Below are 18,975 nucleotides of genomic sequence, written 5' to 3' on the forward strand. Positions count from 1 at the left end.
ATTACAAGTGTGAGCCACCACACTCCAAGATTTTTCAATTAACGTTATTTATAAATATTCTCATAGATTGCCAATTTAGCTATTAGAGGGAAATCTAGTTTGCCTTATTTCCAAGTTCTCAGTGGGTTGTTTTGGAGGAAAGGAACAGAAACTACTCAAACCAGTTTAATCAATAAAAATGGAAGGGAGATTTATTGGAATGTAGGGATATCTCATAACTCGAGCACTAATCCTTAAGAGTTCAATTTCTTTTTTTTTTTTTTTTAAAGTCAAAAGAACCCAAGAGCAGGAGGAGTAAGTACTGCTAGGCTTCTGAGAAACTGGAAAGGCAATCTGGAAAGGAGTCAGAATTCAAATGGTCCATTTATCTTTGACTCTCTCCTTAGTATCTCAATTTCTTTCTTTCTTTCTTTTTTTTTTTTTTTTTTTGACAGAGTCTTGCTCTGTCGTCCAGGCTGGAGTCTAGTGGCATGATCTCAGCTCACTGCAACCTCTGCCTCCCGGGTTCAAGCGATTCTCCTGCCTTGGCCTCCTGAGTAGCTGGGATTACCGGCATGTGCCACCACACCCAGCTAATTTTTGTATTTTTAGTAGAGATGGGGTTTCACCATGTTGGCCAGGCTGGTCTCGAACTCCTCCTGACCTCAGGTGATCCACCTGCCTTGGTCTCCCAGAGAGCTGGGGTTACAGGCTTGAGCCATCGCGCCTGACATCAATTTCTTAATCTTTCTGCAGATGTGCTTTCTCTGATTTGACACATCTATCTGTGTACCTTGCTCCATAAATTCCTGAGGTCAGACTTGAATATAAAACCCAAGTATAATTTTCCAGGAGCAGGAAAATGATTGGCTGATTTGGGGTCAGATGAACACTGCTGGTACAACCAGTGGTCAGAAAGGTAAAAGTCATGTGACTACAGTCAGCTAGGAGGAGGGCTGCAGGTTTGCAGATGCTCTAAAGGTGTGGGAAGAACTGGAGGCAAAGGTGTGTAACTTTGATATGGAAGAAAGTTCACTATTATCACAGGTACTATCTATAATCACTAAGTTAGGTTGTTTCTACATCCAGAAAGCTGCCTGAGTCTGTTCTCTCTGTTATTCCTCTAATTCAGAGGACCCCAATGCCCCATTGTAGACCTGTGGCCTGTTAGGAACTGGGCTGAAGAGCAGGAGGTGAGCAGCTGGCAAGCAAGCATTACTGCCTGAGCTCTGCCTCCTATCAGATCAGGGAGAGCATTAGATTCTCACAGGAACTCAAACCCTATTCTTTTGTTTGTTTGTTTGTTTGTTTTTTTGAGACGGAGTCTCGCTCTGTCGCCCAGGCTGGAGTGCAGTGGCCGGATCTCAGCTCACTGCAAGCTCCGCCTTGCGGGTTTACGCCATTCTCCTGCCTCAGCCTCCCGAGTAGCTGGGACTACAGGCGCCCGCCACCTCACCTGGCTATTTTTTTTTTTTTTTTTTTTTTTTTTTGAGACGGAGTCTCGCTCTGCCGCCCAGGCTGGAGTGCAGTGGCGCGATCTCAGCTCACTGCAAGCTCCGCCTCCTGGGTTCACACCATTGTCCTGCCTCAGCCTCCCGAGTAGCTGGGACTACAGGCACCCGCCACCTCGCCCGGCTAGTTTTTTTGTATTTTTTAGTAGATACGGGGTTTCACCGTGTTAGCCAGGATGGTCTCGATCTCCTGACCTCATGATCCGCCCGTCTCGGCCTCTCAAAGTGCTGGGATTACAGGCTTGAGCCACCGCGCCCGGCCTATTTTGTATTTTTTAGTAGAGACGGGGGTTTCACGGGGTTAGCCAGGATGGTCTCCATCTCCTGACCCTGTGATCCGCCCGTCTCGGCCTCCCAAAGTGCTGGGATTACAGGCTTGAGCCACCGCACCTGGCCACAAACCCTATTTTGAACTGCACCTGTGAGGAATCTAGATTGCACACTCCTTATGGGAATCTAACTGATGATCTTGAGGTATAACAGTTTCATTCCAAAACCATTCTCTGCCTCAGGCCCACCCCCCAAGCCCTGTAGAAAACTGTCTTTGATAAAACAGGTCCCTGGTGCCAAAAAGGTAGAATTGGAATCTAATTTAAATCTTCATCTCTTGCCTGAAATATTGCAACAACTTCCTTTTTGCTGTCTTCACTTTCACTCTCCTGAAATCTATTCTTCAATGCCACAGGGTAATAGTGTGAGGATTAAATAAAAACTTTGTCAACTTTAAAGCACTCCACATATATAAAGTAGTAATAAGGCCGTTGCAACGGCTCACACCTGTAATTCCAACACTTTGGGAGGTCAAGGTGGGAGGATCACTTGAGGCCAGGAGTTCAAGGCCAACTTGAACAGAGCGAGACGCTATCTCAAAAATAAAAAAAAAGCCAGGCATGATGGTTCACACCTGTAATTCCAGCACTTTGGGAGGCCAAGGCAGGTGGATCACCTGAGGTCAGGAGTTTGAGACCAGCCTGGCCAACATGGTGAAACCCTGTCTCTACTAAAAATACAAAAAATTAGCTGGGTGTGGTGGCGAGTGCCTAAAATCCCAGTTACTTGGGAGGCTGAGGCATGGAGACTCGCTTGCATCTGGGAGGTAGGGGTTGCAGTGAGCTGAGATCGCATCCCTGCACTCCAGCCTGGGTAACAGAGTGAGACTCCATCTAAAAATAATAATAATAATAATAATAATAACAAATTAGTAATAGTGGAGGGGAAATAGATCTAACCAAATAACTTGTCTTCTTAAAAACTTTCAGTGGGCCGGGCGCGGTGGCTCAAGCCTGTAATCCCAGCACTTTGGGAGGCCGAGACGGGCGGATCACGAGGTCAGGAGATCGAGACCATCCTGGCTAACACGGTGAAACCCCGTCTCTACTAAAAAATACAAAAAACTAGCCGGGCGAGGTGGCTGGCGCCTGTAGTCCCAGCTACTCGGGAGGCTGAGGCAGAATAGCGTAAACCCGGGAGGCGGAGCTTGCAGTGAGCTGAGATCCGGCCACTGCACTCCAGTCTGGGCGACAGACCGAGACTCCGTCTCAAAAAAAAAAAAAAAACAAAAAACAAAACTTTCAGTGATTTATTCAGTACCTAGAGAACAAAGCTCCTTATATATGTATTTTTTGAGACTGAGTCTTGCTCTGTTGCCCAGGCTGGAGTGCAGTGGGGTGATCTCGGCTCACTGCAACCTCCACCTCCCAGGTTCAAGCAATTCTGTGCCTCAGCCTCCCAAGTAGCTGGGATTACTTGCATGCGTCACCACGCCCAGCTACTTTTTGTAGTTTTAGTAGAGATGGGGTTTTGCCATCTTGGCCAGGCTGGTCTTGAACTGACCACGTGATCCACCCACCTTGGCTTCCCAAAGTGCTGGGATTACAGGCTTGAGCCACCGCGCCTGGCCTCTTCTTACATGTTTTGTTGTTGTTGCTTGCTTTTTGGGACAAGATCTCACTCTGTAGCCCAGGTTGGAGTGCAGTGTCCCATCATAGCTCACTGCAGCCTTGACGTCCTGAGCTCAAGCAATCCTCCCACCTCAGCTTCCGGGATAGCTGAGACCACAGGCACAAGCCACCATGCCCAGCTTATTCTTTTTGGAGATATGGGGTCCCACTATGTTGCCCAGGCTGGCCTCCAACTCCTGAGCTCAAGCGATCCTCTCCTGCCTTGGCTTCCCAAAGTGCTGGGATCACAGGCGTGAGCCACTGTGCAGGCCTTATATGATCTTAAGCCTCTTCATATCCTGAACTAAATGTAACTTTCCAGTTTCGGCACTTGTTCTGGCACTTTTCCTCCCTCGCTAGATAATACTAATCTTTAATCATGTAGTTTGTTTCCATGCCCATACTACCCTATCTGCTTATAGTGTCTTCCACTTCGCCCAAGAAATCCTACTCAGCTAGCTTGTGTTGTTTTGAGACACTCTCGTTCTGTCGCCCACGCTGGAGTACAGTGGCGAGATCTCGGTTCGTTGCAACCTCTTCCTCCCGGGTTCAAGCGATTCTCGGCCCTACTCAGCCTTTAAAACCGGAATCACGGGTCAAAACTTTCTGGTAAACCACGAGACGGTTTAGGTTATGAAATTCAATGCCCCCTTCCTCTGAAGTCCTGCAAATCTCCAGTAAAGCACCACAGATTGACGAATATTCCAGCCGTTTCCCTCTCCCCTCCGATAGCTCCATTTCCCACTTCTATCCATCTTCTCGAGCTTCCTCAGCTCCTCCACCTCCATGAGGCCTGGAAAGCACCTGGTTCCAGGAATGTGAGTCGGAGGCTCAGAGCTACCAGCGCCAAAAGCTGACGTTCAGATACTGCTGAAACAAACCACAAGAGTGCTAAGGCTCTAGGTAATAGTCCGGCTCCAGGTAATAGTCCAGCTGGGATGACGGTAGGAACTCGCAGGCCCGCCGGCGGTGCATGCCGGGAGATGCAGTCCCGGGCCGACGCATTACCTCTTGGGAGTTGTAGTCTTCGATCTGGTAAACAGACCACAGCAACTCTGATGTCTTCCCCCACCGTCCCCCGAAAACCCTCGCCCCACCCGCGAGGGACTAGGGTAAGAGTAGGGGCGTTGCCGTGGTTGGCCTAGAACTCCTAGGCTCAGACGATCCTCTCGCCTCGGCCTCCCGAGTTAGCTGGGACTACGCGCGTGAGCCACCGCGCCCGGCATAAAGTCTGAATTAGTCCTTACGCAAAAAGGGAAGAGGGCAGTCCGTAACCTCGCGCAGGATCAAGCTCTCGAGTTCCAGTCTTGGGCTAGCGCGGAGGGCGGAAGGGGCAAGAAGGCGGATCCGGAAGGCGGAGATACGTTACGCCGACGCGGGCGTGACCCTGGGCGAGAGGGTTTGGCGCGAATTCTGAAAGCCGCCGGCGGAGCGCGCCCAGCGACCAGAGACCGACCCTTAAGGAGAGCGCGGCGCTTCCCGAGGCGTGCAGCTGGGAGCTGAAACTCGTCTGGGTTGTGCGCAGAAGGCTAGGGCAAGCGAGTAGACTTGAAGTGGGGCGTAAGCCAGGGGCGTTGGGGTCCGCGCGGGTCAGGCGCGTGTCACCCCCGCAGGGTGAAGTCGGAGCGCGCGGCCCGTTGGAAAGAGCAGCGCTGAGGGCCAAGGTGAGTGTGTGAGGCGCAGGCCGGGCCCTCTATAGCTGCGGCTCGTCGTCGCCCACCTGGGTCCTGGCCGGTCCAATGCTCAGGGGCAGGTGGGGTCTCCGCGCACAGTGTGAAACCCGGACGTGGCAGGGCGTGTCCGCGTCCGACCGACCCTCAGTTGCTGGGGCGAAAACACAGGTGGACCCCAGTCTTTAGAACTAGGGGAGAAACATTAGAGCCTTCATAGCCAACACCCGTTTTATGAGTTTGAGCGAGGAGTCTGAGATCAGAGCGGTGTAGCCACAGCTGTTTAATATCACAGCCAGGGCTTCCGGATTCTTGGTCTGTCTTTCCGTTACACCGTGCTTAGAAAGTACCAACCTGCAATTGCCAAAACAGTATTTTCGTCATCTAATGCGGAAAACCATTCGCATGATGCCTAGAGAATGATCTGAAGTGAGGCTTGGTTTTCTTAAAACTTTTTTTTTTTTTTTTTTTTGAGATGAAGTCTCGCTCTTTAGCCCAGGCTGGAGTGTAGTGGCGCGATCTCGGCTCACTGCAACCTCCGCCTCCCGGGTTCAAGCGATTCTCCTACCTCAGCCTCCCAAGGAGCTGGGATTACAGGCTCCCGCCACCACGACTGGCTGATTTTTGTATTTTTTTTTTTTTTTTTTTTTTTGAGACGGAATCTTGCTCTGTTGCCCAGGCTGGAGTGCAGTGGCCGGATCTCAGCTCACTGCAAGTTCCGCCTCCCGGATTCAGGCCATTCTCCTGCCTCAGCCTCCCGAGTAGCTGGGACTACAGGCGCCCGCCACCTCATCCGGCTAGTTTTTTTTTTTGTATTTTTTAGTAGAGACGGGGTTTCACCGTGTTAGCCAGGATGGTCTCGATCTCCTGACCTCGTGATCCGCCCGTCTCGGCCTCCCAAAGTGCTGGGATTATAGGCTTGAGCCACCGCGCCCGGCCGATTTTTGTATTTTTAGTAGAGACAGGGTTTCACTATGCTGGTCAGGCTGGTGTCGAACTCCTGACCTCAGGTTATCCACCCGCCTCCACCTCCCAAAGTGCTGGGATTACAGGCGTGAGCCACCGCGCCTGGCCCCTGTTTTTTTTTTTTTTTTTTTTTAAACTTCTAAAGTGATATGTAATATACATAAGTGATATGTAATATACATATGTGTAGAAAAATGCACATTCACAACTGTATACAACTCCGTGAATTATTACAAAATATACTGGCCGGGTGTAGTGTCTCAAGTCTGTAGTCCCAGCACTTTAGGAGGTGGAGGCGGGAGGACAATTGAGCCCAAGAGTTCGAGAACAGCCTGGTCAAGATAGTGAGACCAGTATCTCTACAGATAGAAAAAATTAGCCAGGCTTGGTGGTGTGCACCTGTAGGCCCAGCTATTCAGGAGGCTGAGAAGGGAGGATCTAGCCTGGGAAGTATAAGCTGCAGTGAGCCGTGATCAGGCCACTGCACTCCAACCTGGGCGATAGAGCAAGACAAAATGAATGTACACCTACGTAATCACCACTTAATAGAATGGTCCCCAGAAGCCTTCCTTATGTAGTATTTAATATTTTCCCCTTTTTACAGTGGTAACTGGTATACTGGTTTCTAATGCGATTAACTAATGTTGCTCGTTTTTGAATTTTATATAAAAATACATCAGGAGTGTTGAGTGTTTCGTTGTTTTACATGCTTGACAACACGATTTTCAGCCTTTTATATTTTAACTATTCTGGCCGGGCGCGGTGACTCACGCCTGTAATCCCAGCACTTTGGGAGGCTGAGACGTGCGGATCACAAGGTCAGGAGATAGAGACCATCCTGGCTAACATGGTGAAACCCGGTCTCTACTAAAAATACAAAAAAAATTAGCCGGGCGTGGTGGCGAGCGCCCGTAGTCCCAGCTACTGGGGAGGCTGAGGCAGGAGAATTGCAGTGAACCGAGATGCAATGAGTCGGGAGGCGGAGCTTGCAGTGAGCCGAGATGGCGCCACTGCACTCCAGCCTGGGCGACAGAGCAAGACTCCGTCTCAAAAAAAAAAAAAAAAAATTTTTTTTTTTTTTACTATTCTGCTGGTTACACAGTAATGTCTCAATGTGATTTTAATTTTCCTGATTACTAATGAGGTTGGGTATTTGTTCATATGTTTTTCCCATTTGGATATCTTCTGTGATGTACTTGTTCAAATCTCTTGTCTATTTTTCTACTTTTTCTTACTGATGTGAAGTTCTTTTTTTTTTTTTTTTTTTTTTTTTTTTTTTTTTTGTTGAGACAGAGTCTTGCTTTGTCGCCCAGACTGGAGTGCAGTGGCCGGATCTCAGCTCACTGCAAGCTCCGCCTCCCGGGTTTGCGCCATTCTCCTGCCTCAGCCTCCCCAGTAGCTGGGACTACAGGCGCCCGCCACCATGCCCAGCTAGTTTTTTGTATTTTTTAGTAGAGACAGGGTTTCACCGTGTTAGCCAGGATGGTCTCGATCTCCTGACCTCGTGATCCGCCCGTCTTGGCCTCCCTAAGTGCTGGGATTACAGGCTTGAGCCACCGCGCCGGGCCAAAGTTCTTTATATTCTGGTTATCAGCCCTCAGTTATGTTTGTGCTAAATGTTTTCACCTCTACTGTGGTTTGACTTGTCATTCTCTTAGTGGTGTCCTTTGATGAATAGAAGTGCTGAATTTTTTATTTTTTATTTTATTTATTTATATTTCCTTTTGAGACAGAGAGTCACTCTTGTTGCCCAAGGTGGAGTGCAATGGCGCGATCTTGGCTGACCGCAACCTCCACCTCCCGGGTTCAAGCGATTCTCCTGCCTCAGCCTCCTGAGTAGCTGGGATTACAGGCATGTGCTACCACGCCCGGCTAATTTTGTATTTTTCTTTAGTAGAGACAGGGTTTCTCCATGTTGGTCAGGCTGGCCTCGAACTCCTGAACTCAGGTGATCTGCCCGTCTCAGCCTCCCAAAGTGCTGGGATTACAGGCCTGAGCCACAGTGCCTGGCCGAAGTGCTGAATTTAAATGTAGTTCAGCTTTCAGTCTTTTCCTTTTTGGCTAGTGCGTTATGTATCGTTTCAAGAAATCTTTTTATATCCCAAGGTTGTGAAAATAATAAGTTTTACTTTGTTTTTGACAGATGATTGTACATATTTATGAGAACAAGTTGATATTTCAGTACATATATATTGAATAATGAATGATCAAATCAGGGTAATCAGCATATCCATCAATTCAGTTCAAACACTTGTCATTTCTCTTTGTGGTGAGAACATTCAAAATACTCTCTTCTGGCTATTTTGAAGTACTCATTACATTAGTGTTTACTGTAGTCACCCTACTATGAAATAGAACCCTAGAACTTATTCCTCCTATCTAACTGAAACTTTGTGCCTGTTGATCAACCTCTCTCCTTCCTGCCCCCTGCAACGGCTGCATTCTCCTCAGTCTCTGGTTACCACTCTTCTATTTGTTCCTTGTATGAGATGAACTTTTTTTTTTTTGAGACGCAGTCTCGCTCTGTCATGAGGCTGGAGTACAGTGGTGTGATCTCAGCTCACTGCAGTCTTCTGCCTTCCAGGTTCAAGCCATTCTCCTGCCGCAGCCTCCTGAGTAGCTGGGATTACAGGCGTGTGCCACCACACCCTGCTAATATTTGCAGTTTTAGTAGAGACAGGGTTTCACATGTTGGCCGGGATGGTCTCAATCTCCTGACCTCGTGATCTACCCACCTAGGCCTCCTAAAGAGCTGGGATTACAGGCATGAGCCTCTGCACCCTGCCAAGATCAACTTTTTTAGAATCTACATATGAGTGAGATCACACAGTATTTGTTTGCAAACACATTCATAACGTATAATGGGGTATATAAAAATAAGTAAAACTTGGCCCCTACTCTGAAGGAATATAAAGCAGGAGAACAGAGAGACACAATAAGAGAATGGCCTTGGCTCTTCCTAAAGTCTTTTTGATACAACTAGCTAGATAGAAGATAGGGAGAGAGATGCACCTTATTTCTCTAGTGTTTATACTGATAGGCATTTGTATTTTTCAGTAATGGCAATGCAGATGCAGCTTGAAGCAAATGCAGATACTTCAGTGGAAGAAGAAAGCTTTGGCCCACAACCCATTTCACGGTTAGAGGTATGTGCTTAGTTGCTAATTTTGAAAATATATACTAGATTCTTCTACCTAGTGGAAGGTATTATAACCTTTACATAAACTGTAGGTTTACTACCAAGGTCAAGACCCAAGACTTTTCAGAAGTGTTGTCAATAATCCTGTGGAAAGGCTGCAGATTGTTGCTAAATATGTCTGGCAGGGCGTCTTCCTTTGTCAACCATTCTCTTCTTACTTTATCATTTTTTTTTCTGAGAGCTGGACTGTCAGAAACTGAGGCCTAGGATCCCATGGTGGAATGTCTGTGCTGTGCTTTTTTTTGTTTGTTTGTTTTGAGATGGGGTTTCGCTCTTGTTGCCTAAGCTGGAGTACAGAGGCGCAATCTCGGCTCACTACAACCTCTGCCTCCCAGGTTCAAGCGATTCTCCTGCCTCAGCCTCCCAAGTAGCTGGAATTACAGGCATGCGCTACCACGCCCAGCTAATTTTATATCTGTATATGTTTTTTTTTTTTTTTTGGGAGATGGAGTCTCGCTCTGTCGCCCAGGCTGGAGTGCAATGGCTGGATCTCCGCTCACTGCAAGCTCCGCCTCCTGGGTTTACGCCATTCTCCTGCCTCAGCCTCCCGAGTAGCTGGGACTACAGGCGCCCGCCACCTTACCTGGCTAGTTTTTTTGTATTTTTTAGTAGAGACAGGGTTTCTCTATGTTGGTCAGGCTAGTCTCGAACTCCCGACCTCAGGTGATCCGCCCGCCTTGGACTCCCAAAGTGCTGGGATTACAGGCATGAGCCACAATGCCCGGCCTGTGCTGTTTTTTGTTTTGTTTTTAAGAAATGGGTCTTACTGTGTTGACCAGGTTGGTCTTGAACTCCTGGTCTCAAGCAATCCACCTGCCTCAGCGTCCCAAACTGCTAGGATTACAGTCATGAGCCACCACGCCCAGCCAAAGCATCCTGTGCTGTTTGCACTAAGTATGAAAGTGCCGTTCTGGGAATTATAGTGGCCTGGACCAGTTATGCAAGGAAGACAGGGTAGCAACTTCTCTTTTTTTTTTTTTTTTTTTTGAGACAGAGTCTTGCTCTGTCGCCCAGGCTGGGGTGCAGTGGCTGGATCTCAGCTCACTGCAAGCTCCGCCTCCCGGGTTTAGACCATTCTCCTGCCTCAGCCTCCCGAGTAGCTGGGACTACAGGCACCCGCCACCTCGCCCGGCTAGTTTTTTGTATTTTTTTTAGTAGAGACGGGGTTTCACCGTGTTAGCCAGGATGCTCTCGATCTCCTGACCTCGTGATCCGCCCGTCTCGGCCTCCCAAAGTGCTGGGATTACAGGCTTGAGCCACCGCGCCCGGCCAACTTCTCTTTATTGACTTAGCTTTGTGCTGTCAGCTGTCATTGGCAGAGAGAAGGCTGTGGTGGTGTTACGGTATAAGAGATAAGCTCCAATTCAGGATTCTTCACAAGAACATTAAGCACCGGAGCTGAGGCCTCACACTATTTCTGCCCATTGTATAGAGACTGCCGTGTGAGTGCAGCTGATTGGGGCTGAGATAAGTAGGGGGAAAGCAGAGAAAGACTTGATTCTTCTGTCTCTTTTTTCAAATTTCCCATCTCCGACTAATCTTCAAGACTCTAGGAGTGCAAAAAGCTTATTTAAAAAAGACTCTAGAAGTTACTTAAATGGATTTGTGATAAACATTTTAAAGTTCAGAATCATAACTTCTGGTGCCATGAGCATCCTTATACTCATACATGCATATTGCTTATTGCTTAAATATTAACAGCAGACATGGCTTATGTTGGCAAACTAATCTTTCCCCTCTTCTAAATTCTCCCAACCCCTGAATACACTCACATTCACCTACTAACTCATGTTTTCCCAGAAGTCATGGTTTTGGTGGCTAATGAAACCAAAACTGACTTGAATATAGGAAGAAAGAGGTGGATTTGGGTGGTTTAAGAAGAGATATAAAAGTCCCTGACAAAAAGTAGTTTTCCTCACTGTTAATGTCAGTTGTTAGAGCAGAGCTTTCTGGTCATTGTTCAACAAAAAGGTATTGATAGGCCAAGATAGCGCTCTTTTCATTCTGAGCAGCCTTATCTGTTTACCCTACCATAGTGTAAAAATATCATTTTTTATGTGCTTGATATGGAAAGTGCTGAGCAACACGGTCTTAAACTGATCTTGTAGGGCCCAAAGTCTCGGAGATCATTTAGGGTCACACAAAAAAAGTTGGGAGTTACTTTTTAATTCCATTTGCTTATAAGAGTTCTTTTTAATATACATGGCATAGTGCTAGTTTAAAATTATTGATTTTGATAATGAAAAGTTGTTAATTTGTTATTAAGTACCTCATATATAGGGCTCATTTTTCTTTTTTTTTTTTTTTTTTTTTGAGACGGAGTCTCGCTGTGTCACCCAGGCTGGAGTGCAGTGGCCAGATCTCAGCTCACTGCAAGCTCTGCCTCCCGGGTTTTTACGCCATTCTCCTGCCTCAGCCTCCCGAGTAGCCGGGACTACAGGCGCCCGCCACCTCGCCCGGCTAGTTTTTTTTGTATTTTTTAGTAGAGACGGGGTTTCACCGTGTTAGCCAGGATGGTCTCGAACTCCTGACCTCGTGATCCGCCCGTCTCGGCCTCCCAAAGTGCTGGGATTACAGGCTTGAGCCACCGCGCCCGGCCAAGGGCTCATTTTTCAGCTTTTGCATATAATCCAGTAGGCTCTCTATATCCCTGGATTCTGCATCAGCAAATTCAACAAACTGCATATCAAAAATTCAATCAACTACATATAAAAAAAAAAAGTATACAGGAGGATGTACAGAGGTTATATGCAGGTAATATGCCATTTTATATAAGGGACTTGAGCATTCTTGGATTTTGTTATCTGCTGGGGATCCTGGAACCAACTTCCCATCTCCCCACCCCAGGATTTCAAGGGACAGTTGTATTACAAGTCTTCAAGCACCTCTGTGGCGTATGTAGGACACATATCATCTGTGTTAGATTAAATAACTAAAGCTTAAATTTATCCATGGTTTTCTTCATTTGCAGCAGTGTGGCATAAATGCCAACGATGTGAAGAAATTGGAAGAAGCTGGATTCCATACTGTGGAGGCTGTTGCCTATGCACCAAAGAAGGAGCTAATAAATATTAAGGGAATTAGTGAAGCCAAAGCTGATAAAATTCTGGTAAGTACTGCTTAATTGACCTAGGGAGGCATTAGTGGGACTAGTACAAAAGGTAATGTAGTGAAAGACTTCTTCCTTCCATCTCTCATTCTTCTGTCATCTCGTTCTCCTTTCCAGGGGTGACTGTTACCTGTTTCTTTTTTTTTTTTTGGAGACAGGTTCTTGCTCTGTCACACAGGCTGGAGTGCAGTGGTGCCATCTCAGCTCACTGCAGCCTTCGCCTCCTAAGCTCAAGCGATTCTTCCACCTCAGTCTCCCAAGTAGCTGGGACTACAGGCACATGCCACCATGCTGGGGTAGTCTCGAACTCCTGAGCTCAGGTGATTCACCTACCTCAGCCTCCCAAAGTGCTGGGATTACAGGTGTGAGCTACTGTGCCTGGCCTCTTTATTTTTCTAGCTTCATATAGTTCTTTAACATCCATATTTCGCCATGGTTACATTTTGTTTTATGAACCTATTCCTTCAGTATTTATATAGTTACACAGTTTTACTGCCTTTATCCTTGCAGTTTTATATAGTATAGAGCAGATTTTTTTTTTTTTTTTTTTTTTTTTTTTTTTTTTTTGAGACAGAGTCTTGCTCTATTGCCAGGCTGGAGTACAGTGGTGCAATCTCAGCTCACTGCAACTTCCGCCTCCCAGGTTCAAGCAATTCTCCTGCCTCAGCCTCCCCATTAGCTGGGACTACAGGTACCTGCCACCACGCCCAGCTTATTTTTGTATTTTTGGTAGAGACAGGGTTTCACCATGTTGGCCAGGATGGTCTTGATCTCCTGACCTTGTGATCTGCCTACCTCAGCCTCCTAAAGTGCTGAGATAACAGGTGTGAGCCACCATGCCCCGCTGCAAATATTTATTTATTTATTTATTTATTTATTTATTTATTTTTTTTTTGAGACGGAGTCTCGCTCTGCCGCCCAGGCTGGAGTGCAGTGGCCGGATCTCAGCTCACTGCAAGCTCCGCCTCCCGGGTTCACGCCATTCTTCTGCCTCAGCCTCCCGAGTAGTTGGGACTACAGGCGCCCGCCACCGCGCCCGGCTAGTTTTTTGTATTTTTTAGTAGAGACGGGGTTTCACCGTGTTAGCCAGGATGGTCTCGATCTCCTGACCTCGTGATCTGCCCGTCTCGGCCTCCCAAAGTGCTGGGATTACAGGCTTGAGCCACCGCGCCCGATCTGCAAATATTTATTTATAAAATTGTATTTTCACGTATCGATTACTGTTAGCGTTAGATTAATTTATTGGATTACTCAAATAAATGAATATTTGTTGAAGTGGTTGCTTAATTGGAAATAAGAAAGAGTTCTGAGTCCTTAACAGTACTTTTGTTAAAAGATTGTCATATTGACTAAGCCAGTAGGGGTCCCTAAAGTCTTTCTGTTTTCACTTTTTGGGCATCAGTTTTTGTGAATGAACAAATGCTGACAGGATCTTTACTTTTTGCCTTGTGAGATCTTGGTTTCAGAAATCGAATCACTTCTCTGCTTCTATGAACACAAAAATGCAAACCTAGAATATCATGATTTGAAATGCAAAATGGTATAGACATATGTGTCTTAACTTTTCAATATTTTATGTTCTTAGTTTCTGGCCAGTAAAGATTATGATTGTATTGTTTGTTTTCCTTTTTTTTTTTTTTTTTCTGAGGCAGAGTCTCGCTGTGTCACCCAGGCTGGAGCACAGTGGTGCAATCTTGGCTTGGCTCACTGCAACCTTTGCCTCCCAGGTTCAAGTGATTCTCCTGCCTCAACCTCCCGAGTAGCTGGGATTACAGGCGCCCACCACCACACTTGGTTACTTTTTGTATTTTCAGTTGAAACGGGGTTTCACCATGTTGCCCAGGCTGGTCTCAAACTCCTGGCCTCAAGCAGTTCACCTGCCTCAGCCTCCCAAAGTGCTGAAATTACAGGCACGAGCCACTATGCCCACCTTTTTAAAAAAAAAAAAAAGAGAGAGAGAGACAGACTCTCACTCTGTTGCCCAGGCTGGAGTGCAATGGCATGATCATAGCTCACTGCAGCTTCAAACTCTTGGGCTCAAGGAATTCTCCTCAGCCTCCTGAGTAGCTGGGACTACAGGCACATGCCACTAACCTGGCCATTTCTACCAGTTTCGTCTTTGCTAGTACCTTCTCTTTCTGTTTTTCACCAAAGGAAGTAGTCTATATTCCTTGAGCTCCCATGGCTCTTTTGTTAGTACTTCTTATATTACCCATCACATCTACTTGTACTATAGTTATTTTGTATAGTGTATCTTCCTGATTAAATTATACGTTCTGTGGAGGCAAGAATCTGCTCTTCTTTTTCTCCATATCCTTCAGAGTCCCTGGGATTATGTTTCATACAGAGTAAGTGTCTAGTATATGTTTGTTGCACGGAATTGACAGTGAGTATATGAATTGGTCAGGCTGGTCTCAAAATCCTGGCCTCGGGTAATCCGCCCGCCTCAGTCTCCCAAAGTGCTGGGATTACAGGCGTGAGCCAATGCACCTGGCCCTGCAATAAATTTTTAAATGAAATATTAAATATATAGAAAAGTTTAGAAAATAAACTTTCATTGACTTTTTCAACTATTTGTTTATATTTTTCTTCCTTCATGGGAAATTTTAAAATTATAAAAGTTTAATCTTTGTACTTTCCATGGGTCTATTTAGATTTTCTTTTCTTTTTTTTTTTTTGTTGTTGTTGAGACAGAGTCTCGCTTTGTCTCCCAGGCTGGAGTGCAGTGGCCGGATCTCAGCTCACTGCAAGCTCCGCCTCCCGGGTTTACGCCATTCTCCCGCCTCAGCCTCCCAAGTAGCTGGGACTACAGGTGCCCGCCACCTCGCCCGGCTAGGTTTTTGTATTTTTTAATAGAGTCGGGGTTTCACCGAGTTAGCCAGGATAGTCTCGATCTCCTAACTTCGTGATCCGCCCGTCTTGGCCTCCCAAAGTGCTGGGATTACAGGCTTGAGCCACCGCGCCCGGCCTCTTTTTTTTTTTGTTTTTTTTTTTTTGAGACGGAGTCTTGCTCTGTCACCCAGGCTGGAGTGCAGTGGCGCGATCTCAGCTCACTATAAGCTCCGCCTCCCAGGTTCACGCCATTCTCCTGCCTCAGCCTCCCGAGTAGCTGGGACTACAGGTGCCTAACACCATGCCTGGCTAATTTTTTGTATTTTTAGTAGAGATGGGGTTTCACCGTGTTAGCCAGTATGGTCTTGATCTCCTGACTTCGTGATCCGCCCGACTCGGCCTCCCAAAGTGCTGGGATTACAGGCGTGAGCCACTGCGCCCGGCCTAGATTTTCTTCTTGAGTGAGTTTTTGTAGTTTATCTTTCTAGGAATTTGCTTATTTCATCTAAGTTATCTAACTTGTTGACATAGAGTTGCTCAAAGGGTTTCCTTATACTACTTTTTATTTCCATAAAGTCAGTAGTAATGTTCCCTCTTTCATTCTTGATTTTAGTAATTTGAGTCTTTTCTCTCTTTTTTTGGTCAGTGCAGCTAAAAGTTTGTCAATTTCGTTGATGTTTTCAAAGAACCAGCTTTTGGTTTCATTGATTTTTCTCTATTATTCTGTCCTTTACCTAATAGTTTCGACCCAACTTGTTTTATTTCCATCCTTCTGCTTGCTTTGTTTTGTTTGCTGTTCTTTGGAAGGTTAGGTTAGGATTTATCTGTTTCATTTTTAGAGACAGAGTCTTGTTCTGTTACTTTGTTGCAGTGCAGTGGTGCGATTATAGCTCACTGCAGCCTCCAACTCCTGGTTCAAACAAACCTTCTGCCTCAGCCTCCCAGGTAACTAGGACCACAGGCACGCTCCACAATGGCCTGCTAATTTGTTGGGTTTTTTGTTTGTTTGTTTTTTTTTTTGAGACAGTCTCCCTCTGTGCCCAGGCTGGAGTGCAGTGGTGCGATCTCTGCTGACTGCAACCTCCGCCTCTTGGATTCAAGTGATTCTTCTGCCTCAGCCTCCCGAGTGGCTGGGATTACAGGCGCGTGCCATGATGCCTGGCTAATTTTTTGTATTTTTAGTAGAGATGGGGTTTCACCATGTTATCCAGGATGGTCTCGGTCTCCTGACCTCGTGATCTGCCTGCCTTGGCCTCCCAAAGTGCTGGGATTATAGACATGAGCCACCACGCCAGGCCTTTTTTTTTTTTTTTTCTGACGGAGTCTTGCTCTGTTGCCCAGGCTGGGGTTCAGTGGTGCGATCTCAGCTCACTGCAGTCTCCACCACCTGGATTCAAGCAATTCTCCTGTTTCAGCCTCCTGAGTAGTTGGGACTACAGGTGCATGCCACCATGCCCAGCTAATTTTTGTATTTTTAGTAGAGATGGGGTTTCACCATATTGGGCAGGCTGGTCTTGAACTCCTGACTTTGTGATCTGCGCACCTCACCCTCCCAAAGTGCTGGGATTACAGGTGTGAGCCACCGTGCCCAGCCATGCCCTGCTAATTTTAAAACATTTTTTAGAGCCAGGGTCCCACTTTGTTGCTCAGGCTGGTCTCAAACTCCTGGCTTCCAGCAGTCCTCCCACCTCAGCCTCCCAAAGTGCTGGGATTACAGGCATGAGCCACCGCACCCAGCCTTCTTTTCTAATATAGGTATTTATAGCTATGAATTTCTCTCTGAGCACTGCTTTTGTTGGAGCCCGTAAGTTTTGGTTTATCTTCATTTTCATTCATTGCAAAAAATATTTTCTCATTTCCCTTGTCATTTCTTCTTTCACTTGTTGGTTATTTAGGAGTGTGTTGCTTTATTTTTGCATATTTGTGAATGCATTTACTTTTCAATTTTAGAATCAACCCATAGTGCTATTATAGAATACTTATCTGTAATTACAAAATAGAATGTGAATGTTCTCAGCCAGACAATATGAAAGAAAAGGTACGGCTGATAGAGGTGGGGAAGTAGCCATGGAGAGAGAAAAGATGGAAGGGCAAATGTCCTCATTTTTACAAAGTAGGAAGTTAAGGGATACAGTCTGCAGTTGATGGAGCAGGAAATGAAGGTGTACTGTATTGTCATTTTTGTCATAAATTGGGCAAAACACATATGTATGGATCTATAATAGTTTTTAAAACTGTATTAACATATTAACTTGAATTGGTGATTAACAAATTGATCTTCATGGAGTCTCTGAATGAGATTATCTTTTTTATGACTTTCTAAAGAGAAATCATCCTGGTAATTTTATTAGTTTCTCGTTTCATTGCACACCGGATTCTTGTTTTACTAATATTTCTTTTTTCTTTATATATATATTTTTTGCCCTCAAGATCACTGTGGTAAGGAATATTATTTTGTTGATTTAACATTTCTTATTTTTCCCAGGCTGAGGCAGCTAAATTAGTTCCAATGGGTTTCACCACTGCAACTGAATTCCACCAAAGGCGGTCAGAGATCATACAGATTACTACTGGCTCCAAAGAGCTTGACAAACTACTTCAAGGTGTAGTAATCCCTTATTCTGTGTTGTGAACTCTAGTTAGGAAAGCTTCCAGGTTATGGAGCAAAACTGAAATGTTTGGGTAGCATTTACTTGTTAGATAATGATAAAGAGATAAAAGAAGGCCAGGTGCAGTGGCTCATGCCTGTAATCTCAGCACTTTAGGAGGCCAAGGTGGGCAGATCACCTGAGGTTAGGAATTTGAGACCAGCCCAGCCAAGGTGGAGAAACCTATTAAAAGTACAAAATTAGCTGGGCATGGTGGCACATGCCTGTGATCCCAGCTACTCGGGAGGCTGAGGCAGGAGAATTGCTTGAACCCGGAAGATGGAGGTTGCTGTGAGCCAAGATTGCGCCACTGCACTCTAGCCTGGGTGACGAGCAAAACTCTGTCTCAAAAAAAAAGAGAGATAAAGAAAGTATCTACATTGAAGAGGTAAGACTGCTGCAAGGTAGGCCCTTATTTATAAAATACTAAACTTACCTGCAAATTAAAGAATTTAGTCTCCATTTAATATTGCATTGAGAGAGTAAGCTCCTTTTGCTTAAGGAAGTAACTATAATTATAACCTCCTCTACCACAAGGTTGAAAGCCTGATGACTGGTTAAAACATCCATGTTTGAATACTACTCATTGTGTACACACTAATCTTCAGGACTTCAGGGAAAACTATAAAGCTTTCGACCTTATTATTTATTTTTAGAGACGGGGTCTCACTCTGTCACCCGGAGTGCAGTGGCATGGTCTCAGCTCACTGCAACCTCTGCTTCCTGGGCTCAAGTGATCTTCTAGCCTCAGTCTCCCCAGAGCTAGGACTACAATCATTTACTTCCTGGCTAATTTTTTTTTTTTTTTTTTGAGACAGGGCCTCACTATGTTGTCCAGCTGGTCTCGAAATCCTGAGCTCAAGCCATTCTTCTGCCTCAGCCTCCAAAACTGCTGGGATTATAGGCTTGAGCCACCTCTCCTGGCCCAATGTTGGTTTTCTTTCCTTTTTTTTGAGACAGAGTCTTGCTCTGTTACCCAGGCCAGAGTGCAGTGGCATAATCTCAGCTCACTGCAGCCTCCACCTCCTGGGTTCAAGTGATTCTCCTGCCTCAGTCTCCCAAATGGCTGGGACTACAGGCGAGTGCCACCACGCCCAGCTAATTTTTGTATTTTTAGTAGA

At 46.0% G+C, this 18,975-nt stretch overlaps 1 protein-coding gene across 1 annotated transcript in view; it reads left to right on the top strand.

Moving 5' to 3' along the window:
• Positions 1-3,055: 3,055 nt before the first annotated feature.
• RAD51 (RAD51 recombinase) overlaps positions 3,056-18,975 on the top strand; it is a 44,156-nt gene continuing 28,236 nt past the window's right edge. The window contains exons 1-4 of the mRNA XM_015141943.3: positions 3,056-5,094; positions 9,124-9,212; positions 12,237-12,374; positions 17,692-17,809. Coding sequence (XP_014997429.1) covers positions 9,126-9,212; positions 12,237-12,374; positions 17,692-17,809 — 343 coding nt within the window. The 5' untranslated portion in view covers positions 3,056-5,094; positions 9,124-9,125. The remainder of the gene's footprint in view (positions 5,095-9,123; positions 9,213-12,236; positions 12,375-17,691; positions 17,810-18,975) is intronic.

Source organism: Macaca mulatta, chromosome 7 (assembly GCF_049350105.2).
Source record: "Macaca mulatta isolate MMU2019108-1 chromosome 7, T2T-MMU8v2.0, whole genome shotgun sequence".
Taxonomy (NCBI): domain Eukaryota; kingdom Metazoa; phylum Chordata; class Mammalia; order Primates; family Cercopithecidae; genus Macaca; species Macaca mulatta.